Raw genomic sequence first — 12563 nt, 5'->3', positions numbered from 1 at the left:
TGGTTGTTGTTGCTTCCTGGAGTCTAGATCAGTAGTTATCGTACGCGACCTTCTGAGGCTCCACTTTTAACTTGTAAGGCCCGCAAACAGAAAAATTTTGGCCACATTCAAAATGGCGGAAAACTCAAAGCCAGGAACGTAGGGAACGCGAGCGGAAGCGGAAGTACGCTTGCTGCCTACATGTGCTGCTTCCTAAGTGTTGAAAACCTTGTGGAATTAAGTGCTGTCTCGGGGCCCGGTGAGTGATTTCTTCGCCACCCGAGGAACCGGAGCAGAATCCAGTGTTTGGGAAGATCTTCTCAACTTTTTCTTCCTCCCCAGAGTGAGTGATATTACTTCATCTCACCATGGGCAAGAAAGGCAAAGTAGGCAAGAGCCGGCGAGACAAGTTCTATCACTTGGCCAAAGAGACTGGTGAGTCTGGGTTCGCGCTGCGTCAGCGATACTCAGCCTGTCCGCTTTTTCTAATACTGAACTCCTTTTCCTTAGAGGGGGTGATGGGGTTGTGAGGCCGTAAAGCACTGCTAGAAAAGTCCTCCGTAGACGGTTTTGTTTTATGCTCTAACTCCCTACGATCCAGGTTATCGTTCGCGCTCTGCCTTCAAACTGATCCAGCTCAATCGTCGATTTCAGTTCCTGCAGAAAGCCCGTGCCTTGCTGGATCTGTGTGCTGCTCCCGGAGGATGGTAACGTTTGTCAGGGGCTGCTCTTGATGGCACCTTCCTGGCCCTTACTGGCTTTGAGTTGCTTTGAGTGTGGGAATCGGATCTACCCATCCCCGTTACAATAATTAAATAATTCTGATTACATATTCCACAGCATGTACCTCTCTTAAACTTTAGAAGGCAGCTTCATTCCTTTTTTTTCCTCAACTGGGGCTGAACCCAAGGACTTATGTTAGACAGGCACGCTACCTCTCAGTTATATCCTCAATCTGCTTTATCATTTCTTGAGACAGGGACTCTTTAAAAAGTTGTTCAGGATGGACTTGAACTTTTGATTTTATTTCCTTGCCCTCTTTGGAGCTGGGAATGCAGGCCTGTGCTGGAATTCAAGAAGCAGTTTGTGCCGGGTGTTGGTGGTGCACACCTTTAATCCCAGAGGCAGAGGCAGGCAGATCTCTGTGAGTTCGAGGCCAGCCTGATCCACAAGAGCTAGCTCCAGGACAGGCTCCAAAGCTACGGAGAAACCCTGTCTCGAATAAAAAAAGCAGTTTGCTTGATTGTTGAGAATGTGTGCGTAAAGATGTACCCCTAAAAGGGGTGAGACATTACATTGCCAGAGGATGGAAAGGTATTTTCATCTGTCCCTTTCACAGGCTGCAGGTGGCTTCCAAGTTTATGCCTGTATCCAGTCTTATTGTGGGTGAGTGACACTCTCAGGTACTTGAGGATATGAAATACTTTGTTCTACACCTCCCTCCATCCTATAATACGCTGACCTAACTTCTTCCAGGAGTGGACCTGGTTCCAATCAAGCCTCTTCCCAATGTTGTAACTCTCCAGGAAGACATAACAACCGAGCGCTGTAGGCAGGTAATACGAGTTTCTTTTTCCTGCCCCTTTCTTTATGTGCATCATTATCTCCTAAGGTGAAGCACTTCCCAGTTTACCATGACCCGCCCCACAAGACTCCTGACCACCCTAGTGTATATCTCCATCTTTACTTATAATCAGGGTTTCCTTTTTCTCTTTTCCCCTGAAGACAGAGTCTTGCTGTGTGCTTATACACGGAGCAAGGTTGGTCTTGATCTTGCTGTCTTTCTGCCTCTTGAGTGCTGGGATTACAGGCATGTGCCACCATGCCTAGTAGAAATTGTGCTGTGAATTGGTAGGACAAGAAATCTTCAGCAAAGTTCTTTCAAGTGAACCATTCTGTCTTGAAGACAGAAGTGTTGTTTCATCCCTAGTACCTGACACAAGATGTTGTTGCCAATGGTTGTAAATGACGAGACTGATGACTGGACCAGGAATTCTAAGTTAGTCTTTCCTTTGTTTCTGATACTATAAACCCTTTACTTTTCATTAGGCCCTAAAGAAGGAGCTGAAGACTTGGAAAGTTGATGTTGTACTCAATGATGGGGCTCCCAATGTTGGGGCCAGTTGGGTCCACGATGCTTACTCACAAGGTACAGGGAATGTGGGCCTTGGAGGTGAGGGTGGAGGTGGCATGCCCTGAAGCTGCATATTCTTACTGTCTCTCTCTACAGCTAACTTGACACTGATGGCGCTGCGTTTGGCTTGTGATTTTTTGGCCCGTGGTGGTTGTTTCATCACGAAAGTCTTCCGTTCCCGTGACTATCAGCCCCTACTATGGATCTTCCAGCAGCTGTTCCACCGGGTCCAGGCCACAAAGCCCCAGGCCTCTCGCCATGAATCTGCAGAAATCTTTGTTGTCTGCCAAGGTGGGACATTACTACTTCTTTCTCTTGACACAGCTTTCTAATGAAAGCATACCTTTGATCTATCTTACATTTTAGGATTCCTGGCTCCTGACAAGGTTGACAGCAAATTCTTCGATCCTAAGTTTGCCTTTAAGGAGGTTGAAGTTCAGGCTAAAACGGTTACTGAGTTGGTGACAAAGAAGAAGCCAAAGGTAATTTTTTTGTTTTGAGAATTGGGTCCTAAAACTGGGAACGCTTGATATCCAAGTGAGAACTCTAACCATCTTTATTCCCTTTCCTAAGGCTGAAGGCTATGCTGAGGGTGACCTCACTCTTTATCATCGAACCTCAGTCACTGACTTCTTGAGAGCTGCCAATCCTGTTGACTTCCTCTCCAAGGCCAGCGAAGTGAGTTCCCAGATTGAGGGTATAAGGGAGCTCCCAGAAACACAGCCAGAAAGAAATGTCATGCCTTTTCCTCACAAATAGATCTCAATAGATGATGAAGAGTTGGCACAGCATCCAGCTACAACTGAGGATATAAAAGCATGCTGTCAAGACATCAAAGTGCTGGGGCGCAAGGAACTTAGGTACACAGCTGTAAGGGTCAGGGTACAGGCCTTTGAAGAACATGTTGGACTCTGGGAACCAGTATTCTGTTTAAGTTTCTGGCTGAAGCCTGAAAATTGGAACGTGGGCCTAAAGAGGCAGGGATGGAGATGGTTATGATTATTATTTCTTGGGCAGGTCTCTACTGAATTGGAGAACAAGACTTCGGCGATATGTGGCCAAGAAGTTGAAAGAGCAAGCAAAGGCACTGGACATCAAGTGAGGAGGAAGTAACCAGGGTTGTAGTGGCTGGGGGTTAGATCAAGTGTCTGGGAAAATAAGCAGACCTTTACTTTGGATTGGTGTGTCAGCCTCAGCTCAGAAGAAGAGGAGGAGGAGGAGGACGAGTCAATAGCTGAGAGAAAACAGGCTTCAGAGGAGGAAGAGGAAGAGCAGCTTAACCGGACGCTGGCCGAGATGAAAGCCCAAGAGGTGGCAGAACTAAAGAGGTGAGGGGCCTGAGGAATGGTGTATGGAGATGGTAAAAAGGCACAGAAATTTTGGAGCCAGGCAGGTTAAATCCCTCAAACTTATCTGTTCAGGAAGAAAAAGAAATTGCTTCGTGAGCAGAGGAAGCAGCGGGAGCGTGTGGAACTGAAGATGGATCTGCCTGGAGTGTCCATTGCAGATGAGGGGGAGACAGGCATGTTCTCCTTGCGTACCATCCGGGGTCAGCAGGTAAGGGAGGGCTGGAGATAGAGGGGGTCAAGATGATTGGTTGGAGGGTCTGGAGGTAGAGAGACATTGGATTAAATGCACTGAGTGATCGATCAGTGGGTTTGGATGCTGTTTTCACCAATAAAATTGGTAATGGGAATAGTAGAGAAAAAAAACCAGTGAGAGTACCCTGTTACTTAAATGCTAAAAACAAATGTGCTAGAGTATTAAGACCAAGAAGAGTTCACATTATAGCTGGCAGTGGTGGCGCACACCTTTAATCCCAGCACTCGGGAGGCAGAGGCAGTTGAATCTCTGAGAGTTCGGGGCCAGCCTGGTCTACAAGAGCTAGTTCAAGGACAGGTTCCAAAGCTACAGAGAAACCATTACATTCACATTACAGTAGCTGAAGCTGTATCACCGGGGTCACCAGCAGACTGGATTCCTCTGTGGGGCACAATTGTCTTCACCTCACCGTGTCTAATGAGCAGCTGTATTGGGCTGCTGGGTTATGCATCTGTTAAATGCTCAAAACAAGCCTTTCATAGTACAAGCAGTGTCTCACGCAAAATGAGCTTTTGTGGTAAAATACCCTAATCACCTTTATAAGATGGGAGGCAACAAAGCAAGTAGTTTTTAGTCCCAACACCACCTGAGTTATGTAACTTAAAATCATGTACCTTTCCTTATTTATGTTTCATTTGCTAAACAAGAAATATACCATGTCCACTGTGAGTTTTATGGATAACTAAGAAAATGGTAAAGTATAATCCACAGAATGTTGTGATAAATACCCAAATAGTAGCTTTGTCCACCTTGAGAATAAGTTTGGTTTTGAGAATACTTGAAAGCAGTCTGTCTGGTGCTTCTTTACTTGGGATCAAAACGAAGAGATGTGAATTCAAGTATTTTAAGCAACTTCTGAGTCATTTCTAAACTAGTCAACATGTAGCCCTGAACCTAGAATTGGACATTTCAGACAAGCAGCTTTCCTAGGTCATAGCTGCTGTGTAGGTGCTAAGATTTTTCAGTGTTCTTTCTTACTCATGTTGCGGAGGAAGAACAAAGTTAATGGGCATGGGAAAATTCAGTGTTGTTTTTAAATACTTCAATCTATTCCTATTGGACTTCAGTTGCTGGAGGAAGTAACTCAAGGAGACATGAAGGCTGCGGACACTTTTCTGTCTGACCTGCCAAGGGATGACATCTATGTGTCGGATGCTGAGGATGATGATACTTCTCTAGAAAGTGACTTGGATCCAGAAGAGCTGGCAGGAGTCAGGACACATTCCAGTCTGAAGGACCAGAAGTGGTAAGGGCTGTGTGTGTCAGCTGCCACCCTCAGCCTGATTCTCAAGACAGAATGGGCATCAGCATAGACAGCAAGGCCTCTGGGTGCTGGGGGAGGGGAATCACTAGAGTTTCACCTCACTTTTCTTTGGGTCTACAGTTTGCAGTTTGCTGAAGTAGATGACAATAAAGAGGAGGAGGGAGAGAATCCATTGCTGGTACCACTAGAAGAAAAGGCGGTGCTGCAGGAAGAGCAAGCTAACTTGTGGTTCTCCAAGGTAGAGCCAGGGAGACTGGGATGCTGGCATTCCCTGGGAGAAGAGTTGCTGAAATTTTCCTATCACAGGATGGCTTCAGTGGAATGGAGGATGATGCTGATGAGGCCCTGGAGATCAGTCAGGCACAACTGCTACACAAGAGCCGTCAGAAGGAGCCATCCCCACCACCTTCTAGTCTCAAGACCAAGAAGAAACCTCTCCAGTGCCAGGAGGTCCCTAAGGAGACAGAGGCTATCACTGACCCTGAAGGGGAGGAAAAAGCCAACAGCTCAGATAGTGACAGCAGCAGCAGTGAGGATGAAGAAAGGTAATTTCATTGGGTGGTTCTTAAATCACCACGGCAGGGGGGTGGGTGGTGGTGGTGTTAGAATAATTGTAATTCTGCCTCCTTTCAGTTGGAAAGGATCCCGTGGTATCAAGCGAAGCCGTGGTTCTAAGGAAGATGATGGCTTTGAGGTAGTGCCTATTGAGGACCCAGGTAAGAAGTATGTACACAGTGGAGAGAAAAGCCAAAGCAAGTTTCAGTGATGAGAATCAGGCTTTGACTTTTCTTTCCCTCTTTAGTGAAACATCGAATTCTGGACCCTGAAGGCCTTGCTCTAGGTGCTGTTATTGCCTCTTCCAAAAAGGCAAAGAGAGACCTTATAGATAACTCATTCAACCGGTGAGGACCAGAACATCATGAAGTTCCATGGGCTATGGGGAGGTTTTCTTCCTTAGGAAGAAACAGGTGATTGCTGGCCTGGTATCCTCTCTACTCAGGTATGCATTTAATGAAGATGAGGGGGAGCTTCCAGAGTGGTTTGTGCAGGAAGAGAAGCAGCACCGGATACGCCAGCTACCTATCGACAAGAAGGAAGTGGAGCATTACCGAAAACGTTGGCGGGAAATCAACGCAAGGCCCATCAAGAAAGTAGCTGAGGCTAAGGCTAGAAAGAAACGGAGGGTAAGTAGCTGGTGGTTGCCTGAAGTTAGGAGTTGCTGCAGAAAGATGGATTAGTCATCTAACTGAGGCTCCCTCCCAGATGTTGAAGAAGCTGGAACAGACCAAGAAGAAGGCAGAAGCTGTGGTGAACACTGTGGATATCTCAGAACGAGAAAAGGTGGCACAACTGCGGAGGTAATTTGGTAAAGAACAGCCACAAAGGCACCAGGCTGAAAAGAGTTTTAGAGCAAAGACCTTAACTGGCTTCCTTCTTTTACAGTCTCTACAAGAAGGCTGGACTTGGCAAGGAGAAACGCCAAGTCACCTACGTTGTAGCCAAAAAAGGTGTAGGCCGCAAGGTCCGGAGGCCAGCTGGAGTCAGAGGTCAATTCAAGGTAGTGGACTCTAGGATGAAGAAGGACCAGAGAGCACAACAACGGAAGGAACAGAGGAAAAAACACAAGCGGAAGTGAAGCCGACATCTGGAGAGACCAAAGACTAGAAGACACGGTATATAGTGAACTCTGGTGGTTTTGGTACTTGCAGTTTCTCTATGATCAGGGGAGCTATTGTGAACCTACAATTCCATGAAAGCATCAAGGAACTATTTATGACCGGCTGCCCCCACCCACCCCCTCCCCAAACTTTCACAAAGAACTTGATGGAAACAGCCTTTTTAGGCTTTAAGGGGAAATTCAGTGTCAATAGTCTTTGTTGTAGTCTATTAAATATGTGGTTCTTTTGAGTCCTTGCCCACCCTTTTCTATTATTTGAATAAAACGAAGATAGTAGAAGAGATAACTTTTCTGATAGTTTAATAAGCAAGCACTTCCCCACATTTCACATCATAGGCTGCACTGGTCCAAGCCATAATTTAATATGTAGCAACTACTGTACGGTGGAAAAGACAGCCCTCAGGTCCCAGTAGTAAAACATTTACTAGAGAGCAAGCAGAGAGGAATGCACATCTTAAAGAAACCTTCACAAAAATCACAAAATTCAAAGTTTGTATATTTCTTTTCCTTTTATAAACAAGATAGAACAAAAATCATCAGAATCATTTCAGCAAAAGACTTTTCTACTAATGGGGCAAGTTAAAAAAAAAATACAATGAGAAAGAAGACACTTCAAAAGATACTGTTGGAGTTTGTTTTCAATGATAAATTTAGCAGTGCCCCAGACCTGAATGAAGCCTGAATTCTTCAGTCCTAGTGGCTTAGGATCTCGAAGCCTGAGTCTGGAAGGATGCCCTTCCTCCATGTCTCAGGGCTGAAAACAAAGCTGTTGGGGGAACCTGAGCATCAGGTTCCTCTCCTGCAAATACCTGAAAGCACCAAACTGCTTCCCATGCAGCCCTGACAAATTGAAGGTTGGGTTTACAGAAGCCAACTCAAAAAAAAAAAAAAAGGACTGCCTGGTTACAGTTTAAAAAAAAATTTCAATTTATAGATGTTTATAAGGTGACATTTTAGTAAAAAATATAAGCTATTAAAAACCTAGAGTGAGTTTTGTGCCCTATGAGGCCCTTTTTCCTTAAGTATCTTCCACTTACCCTCCTTATAACTCACCCAGAGCAAACAAAAGCTTCCCAGCTCTCTGCTTTCCAGGACCAATGCAGGTTCCCAAGAAAATATGAATGAACAACAGATGAAGAATGTCTCCACGCTCCAGTTCTCCACCAAGAGCAGGGGGTCTGGACATCTTGGACCCCAACCCAGCCCTGAGACACCTAGTTACCAAAATCTTTCTAAAAATAAAATTAAAGACAACTGATTCACGCTGATTTTCACATACCCTCTAACTGTCCCATCGACTTTTCTTGCGTTTGGGTGGCTCTGGAACAGCAAAACCATCAGGTGTTTTATCTGATTTGCTGTCCACTTTTTCTATCTTGTTGCTGTCCACCTTGGGGTCCATCCTGTTTTCACGATTAAAGCCTTCTTTCCTGCTTTCCCCATTTCTACCATCATTTGCACCCCGGGTCTCTCCATGTCTGCTGGCACTTCCTCCATGCCTGTTCTCTCCATGTCGGTGGCCATCAGTGTGACGGCTGCTGCTTTCTGGGTAACGGTATCCATCTCCATGGCGACCACCATCTCCATGCCGATTGCCACCATCTCCATGACTATGACGGCCACCACCCCTGTTCTCAGTATATCTCTCTCTCTTTCCATTGCCACCCCCAATCCCTTCACGACTGTTACTCCCTGAAGCCGTGTTGTTGACTCCTTGGTTTCCAACAGAAGGGTAGGTCACTGGGGCACTGCTGATATTCCCAGAACTGCTGAAGCCTGGGATGTTCTTGGCAGCACTGGTGACGGGGTTGTCTGCACTGTTATGGCCCTGTTGTGTTGAATTAGTTGGAACAGAATTTAAGCTTCCCGCACTAGTCCATCCACTTGCCCCAGTAGAAGAACTTCCAGCCTTCTGATTGCTTAAACTGGCTGCAACAAAGTGACTTTTGTACTGGGACTGAAAAAGAAAAAGACATCAGGAATAAGTAAAACATCAAACTTAAGTTTGACAATGATAAAGTATACAAAACTCCACTTGCATGTCCAGGCAGGATACTGTTAAATTTCTATGTGAAATTCAAGTAAACAGAAGGCTCTATCTAAATCTAGCGTGCCATTTACAGACTCAACTACCATCTCAAGAAGGTCTCCCACTTTCAGGAGTTATTGTTAAAAGATTTAAAAAAAAAAAAAAAAACCAGATTTAATTGAATGCACTATAGGTGTTTGCCTGTGTACACTTTTTTCGAGACAGTTTCTCTGTATAGTCCAAGCTGTCCTGGAACTTGCTCTACAGACCAGGCTGGCTTTTTATCTCAGAGATCCACATACCCCTGTTTCTCAGGTGCTAGAATTAAAAGTGTGCACCACTTCTGCCTGGCCTATGTGAACATGTTTATGTGTGCCACATGCATGCTTGGTGCCTGTGCAGGCCAGAAGAGGGTGTCAGATTCCCTGGAACTGAAATCAAAGATGGTTGTAAGTTGCTAAGTGGATCCTCTGTCAGGACACAAGTACTCATATCCATTGAACCATCTCTCCAGCCCCCTGTTGAAAGTTTTTAAAATAGAATATTTATTTCAGACCTGAAAAGCTGCTTTCATTGCTGTCAGCCTATCTCCCATGGCTCCTGTGGAGGGCTTGTAGGCTTCATAATTGCTCATTACATTGTTGTTATTTCCTCGGTCCTAAAAAACAACCAAACCAAACCAAACCAAACAAAAAACCCAAACATCCTCATGAGAATGTAAAGCAGACAGAAAAGCAACTGCCAGAGCCTTTACTACACTGAAAAAATCTAGATCCATGCTACAGTAGATGCTGGGTACTTTTTAGAGTTACTTCCTTTGTGAGAAAAGGTACTATAATGAAAAGATATTTAAAAATGCTTGTGTCATTCAACACAGTAAATTCATTTCTGGGTACTCACCCCAATGATCAGAATGATAGCAAATTAGACCCACAGTATGATTGTACATTATATCAACACTCTATTTAGGTCAAATGCTAAAGATGAAAAGCCAGTAATATATCACAATGTAGTTTTATTGGATCTGAAGCAACACTAATAACGATCCGAATCTATTTCAACACTTGCTGGTATGTAACTTTTAAGTTTCAAACCTGCAATCACTTATAATTCAATTACAAAAAAAACCCAATCACTTGCAATTCAGTTAAAAACTGAAATAATATTTGGAGTGGTCCTAGCATACATAAAGTACGCAATAATTGTAAGTAATCACTTTACTTCTATAATCAACATTACTGTAATGTGGGCAACACTGTTTAATCTGTCAAGGATGCCAAGTTAACACTAATGCTCCATGAATGTATACTGATGGTTTTCTTCCCTGGCTTTAAGAATCACTGTGATGATGAACAAGCCAGTGAGTTGAGTACTTTATTTACCTAACTTGTGAGACCATCTAGGTTTTCTCAAATGATCCAAGTTCTCAGAGTATAGACACCATTTTTGAGTACAGATTTTGCTGTGTCCCTCTTAGTAACATTTTCAAGCAACAGACTCTAGGCCAGTATAGAAAGGCTTTTAAAAAACCAGATGACTGCATTCCACACATACCCAGAGTTTTTATTGAACAAGTCTGAGATGGGTGATGAGTTTGCATGTTCTGGTGGTCAAGGGACTGCAATCTGAGATCACTAAAGCTAGACTAATCCTGAGCAAGCCTAGTTAAGCCAAACACACATACACGCATCTTCCACAGCAAGTTTCATTCTAAGAAACGGGACTGCACCAACTCAGAACAAAATAAACACCTCCCCTCCCCCCGGGAGTTTTGGACTTGAGGCCTTCGGGTACATCACAATATCACCATAGTTTAAGACAGAGGATCTGTCCCAGAGCACTGCTGTAGTATGAACTCACCGAATTCTCGGAGCCTAGCCCGGGCCGCTCTCTATAGCCTAAGCCTCCTCCACCAATGTTCAGTTTTTTGCCTTTCCCTCCTTTGAAGCGGGATTTCCGAAACCAGGCATTCTGCAAAGAACACAATTCAAAGTTCAGTCCATGAAGGGAGGGAAGGCCAAAGAAAGAGTATTAGGTCAGAAAGAAAATGAAGTAGGCAGGAAAGTTCTTGGTGAAGCCACAGATGGATGACCTTGAACTTCCTGAGCATTTGCGGCTGCAGAGTAGAGTTGAATCTAAGGTTTCAGAAATCCAGATAATCACTGTACCAATGAACAACACCCCCAACTCCACCCTGTCTTAATTTTGGTAGCTTGACACACCAAATTTATCAGGTTGCTTAGACGCTTAGATAAGGTTTCCCTTACTTCTTTTCCCTCCCTCCTTCAGAACCTCTTGGTAGAAAAGTGACTAAGCAAACATAAAATGTAACTTAGTTACTCTGGCTATGTCTCAGAGAGGAAAATGAATTTATATTTTATTTCTTTTTTTTAAAAAAAAAGGGGGGGGCACTGGAGAAATGGCTCAGAGGTTAAGAGCACTACTAGCTGCTCTTCCAGGTTTCCTGAGTTTAAATCCCAGCAACCACATGGTGGTTCACTACCATCTACAATGAGATCCAGTACCCCTCTCCTGTAGGCAGAACACTGTATACATAATAAATAAATAACCTTTTTTTTTTTTAAAGAAAAAAAAAAAGAAAAGGAAGCTGGGTAGTGGTGGTATATGCTTTTAATCCCAGCACTTGAAAGGCAGAAGCAGGAACATCTCCAAGTTCAAAGCCAGTCTGGTCTGCAGAGAGAGACCCAAAACAGCCAGGGATATAGAAAGATATCCTGTCTTGAAAAACAAAAAAACAAATTATTTACTATTATTATGTGTGCCTTTCTATTTAAAGTGTCTGCAGAGGTCAGTGGGCATTGAGTCCCCTGAAATGGTAGTTACAGGTGGTTGTGAGCCACCTATGTGGATGCTGGGGAATGAACCAAGGTCCTCTGAAAGTGCAGTAAGTATTCTTAACCATGGGAGTCAGTTCTCCAGCCCTCTATTTCATTTCTTAACCCAACTGTAAATACCACTGAACATAAGCTTACACAGTTAGGAGAAAAGCTTTATAAAGAATGAATACTTTCAGAAATAAAGGGGAAAAGGCTAGGTGAAATAAGTCTGATTAAGAACTGACTTTAGGGGCTGGAGAGTTGGCTCAGAGAGGTTAAGAGCACTGACTGCTCTTCCAGAAGATCCAAGTTCAGTTCCCAGAGCCTATAAGGAAGCTCACAACTGTCTATAACTCCAAGATCTGACACACTCATGCAGACATACATGCAGGCAAAATAAACATAAAGTAAAAATAAATAAATTTTAAAAAGAACTGACTTTAGGCTGGGTGGTGGTGGTGTACACCTTTAATTGCAACACTCAATAGACAGAGGCAGGAAGAGGTCTATGAGTTCTAGGCTAGCCTGGTCTACAAAGCAAGCTTTAGTACAGCCAGAGCAATTACACAGAGAACCCCTATCTTAAGACAAAAACAAACCAAAATAAAAAATAAAACAGCAAAAAAGAACTGACTTTAGCCAGGCACATGAAAGGCAGAGCAAGAGGATGACTGTCAGTTCGAAGTCAGCCTAGTCTACATAGTACACTACATAGTACATAGTACATAGGACAACCAGAGTCACATAATGAGACCCTGTCTCAACAAACAAACAAATAAGCAGAACATAAACATGAGTGTTAAATCTTCATCTGAGAATTACATGTTACTTGTCTAAATATTTGAGAAGTATGACAGGCTTAGAAAAGGTACTGAGCACAGAAAGCCTAACACACAAAAATATATAAGAATATGCCATGCAAATGCACTCTTCTGAGCAAAGGAGAAAATGACATCATTGTTCTCTTCCCTTCTGCACTGTACTTCTTTACCACTCGGGTTACAAACAAGGGTATTCCCAGCAATCCAGCTGTGCTAATA

At 43.8% G+C, this 12563-nt stretch overlaps 2 protein-coding genes across 3 annotated transcripts in view; one reads left to right on the top strand and one right to left on the bottom strand.

Moving 5' to 3' along the window:
• Nucleotides 1–56: 56 nt before the first annotated feature.
• Ftsj3 (FtsJ RNA 2'-O-methyltransferase 3) lies at nt 57–6887 on the top strand. The gene is made up of 21 exons (XM_050164219.1): nt 57–238; nt 322–414; nt 581–686; nt 1319–1365; nt 1456–1535; nt 2029–2128; nt 2210–2404; nt 2480–2595; nt 2687–2791; nt 2873–2973; nt 3131–3211; nt 3304–3441; nt 3535–3670; nt 4783–4961; nt 5100–5217; nt 5286–5524; nt 5613–5695; nt 5782–5881; nt 5980–6163; nt 6243–6337; nt 6423–6887. The coding sequence occupies exons 2-21, from the start codon at nt 348–350 to the stop codon at nt 6613–6615; spliced, it is 2463 nt and encodes an 820-aa protein (XP_050020176.1). The 5' UTR covers nt 57–238; nt 322–347; the 3' UTR covers nt 6616–6887.
• Nucleotides 6888–6940: 53 nt separating this feature from the next.
• The window catches only part of Ddx42 (DEAD-box helicase 42), a 39432-nt gene continuing 33809 nt past the window's right edge, over nt 6941–12563 (bottom strand). For both annotated transcript variants that reach the window (XM_050164217.1, XM_050164218.1), the window contains 3 exons: nt 10547–10657; nt 9243–9344; nt 6941–8614 (listed from right to left, as the gene is read on the bottom strand). In XM_050164217.1, coding sequence (XP_050020174.1) covers nt 7940–8614; nt 9243–9344; nt 10547–10657 — 888 coding nt within the window. In that variant the 3' untranslated portion in view covers nt 6941–7939. The remainder of the gene's footprint in view (nt 8615–9242; nt 9345–10546; nt 10658–12563) is intronic.

The sequence above is a fragment of the Alexandromys fortis genome, unplaced genomic scaffold (assembly GCF_014885135.2).
Source record: "Alexandromys fortis isolate MF-2015 unplaced genomic scaffold, M_Fortis_MF-2015_v1.1 scaffold_156, whole genome shotgun sequence".
Lineage (NCBI taxonomy): Eukaryota > Metazoa > Chordata > Mammalia > Rodentia > Cricetidae > Alexandromys > Alexandromys fortis.
This window is presented reverse-complemented; position numbering and strand designations above follow the sequence as displayed.

What these genes read in the sequence shown, in the direction of transcription:
- Ftsj3 (XM_050164219.1), top strand. Translation starts at nt 348, where the DNA reads ATGGGCAAGAAAGGCAAAGTAGGCAAGAGCCGGCGAGACAAGTTCTAT. An exon ending in GAGGTGGCAGAACTAAAGAG is followed by an intron (nt 3,442 to 3,534) that starts GTGAGGGGCCTG and finishes TTATCTGTTCAG; the next exon opens with GAAGAAAAAGAAATTGCTTC. An exon ending in AGCAGTGAGGATGAAGAAAG is followed by an intron (nt 5,525 to 5,612) that starts GTAATTTCATTG and finishes GCCTCCTTTCAG; the next exon opens with TTGGAAAGGATCCCGTGGTA.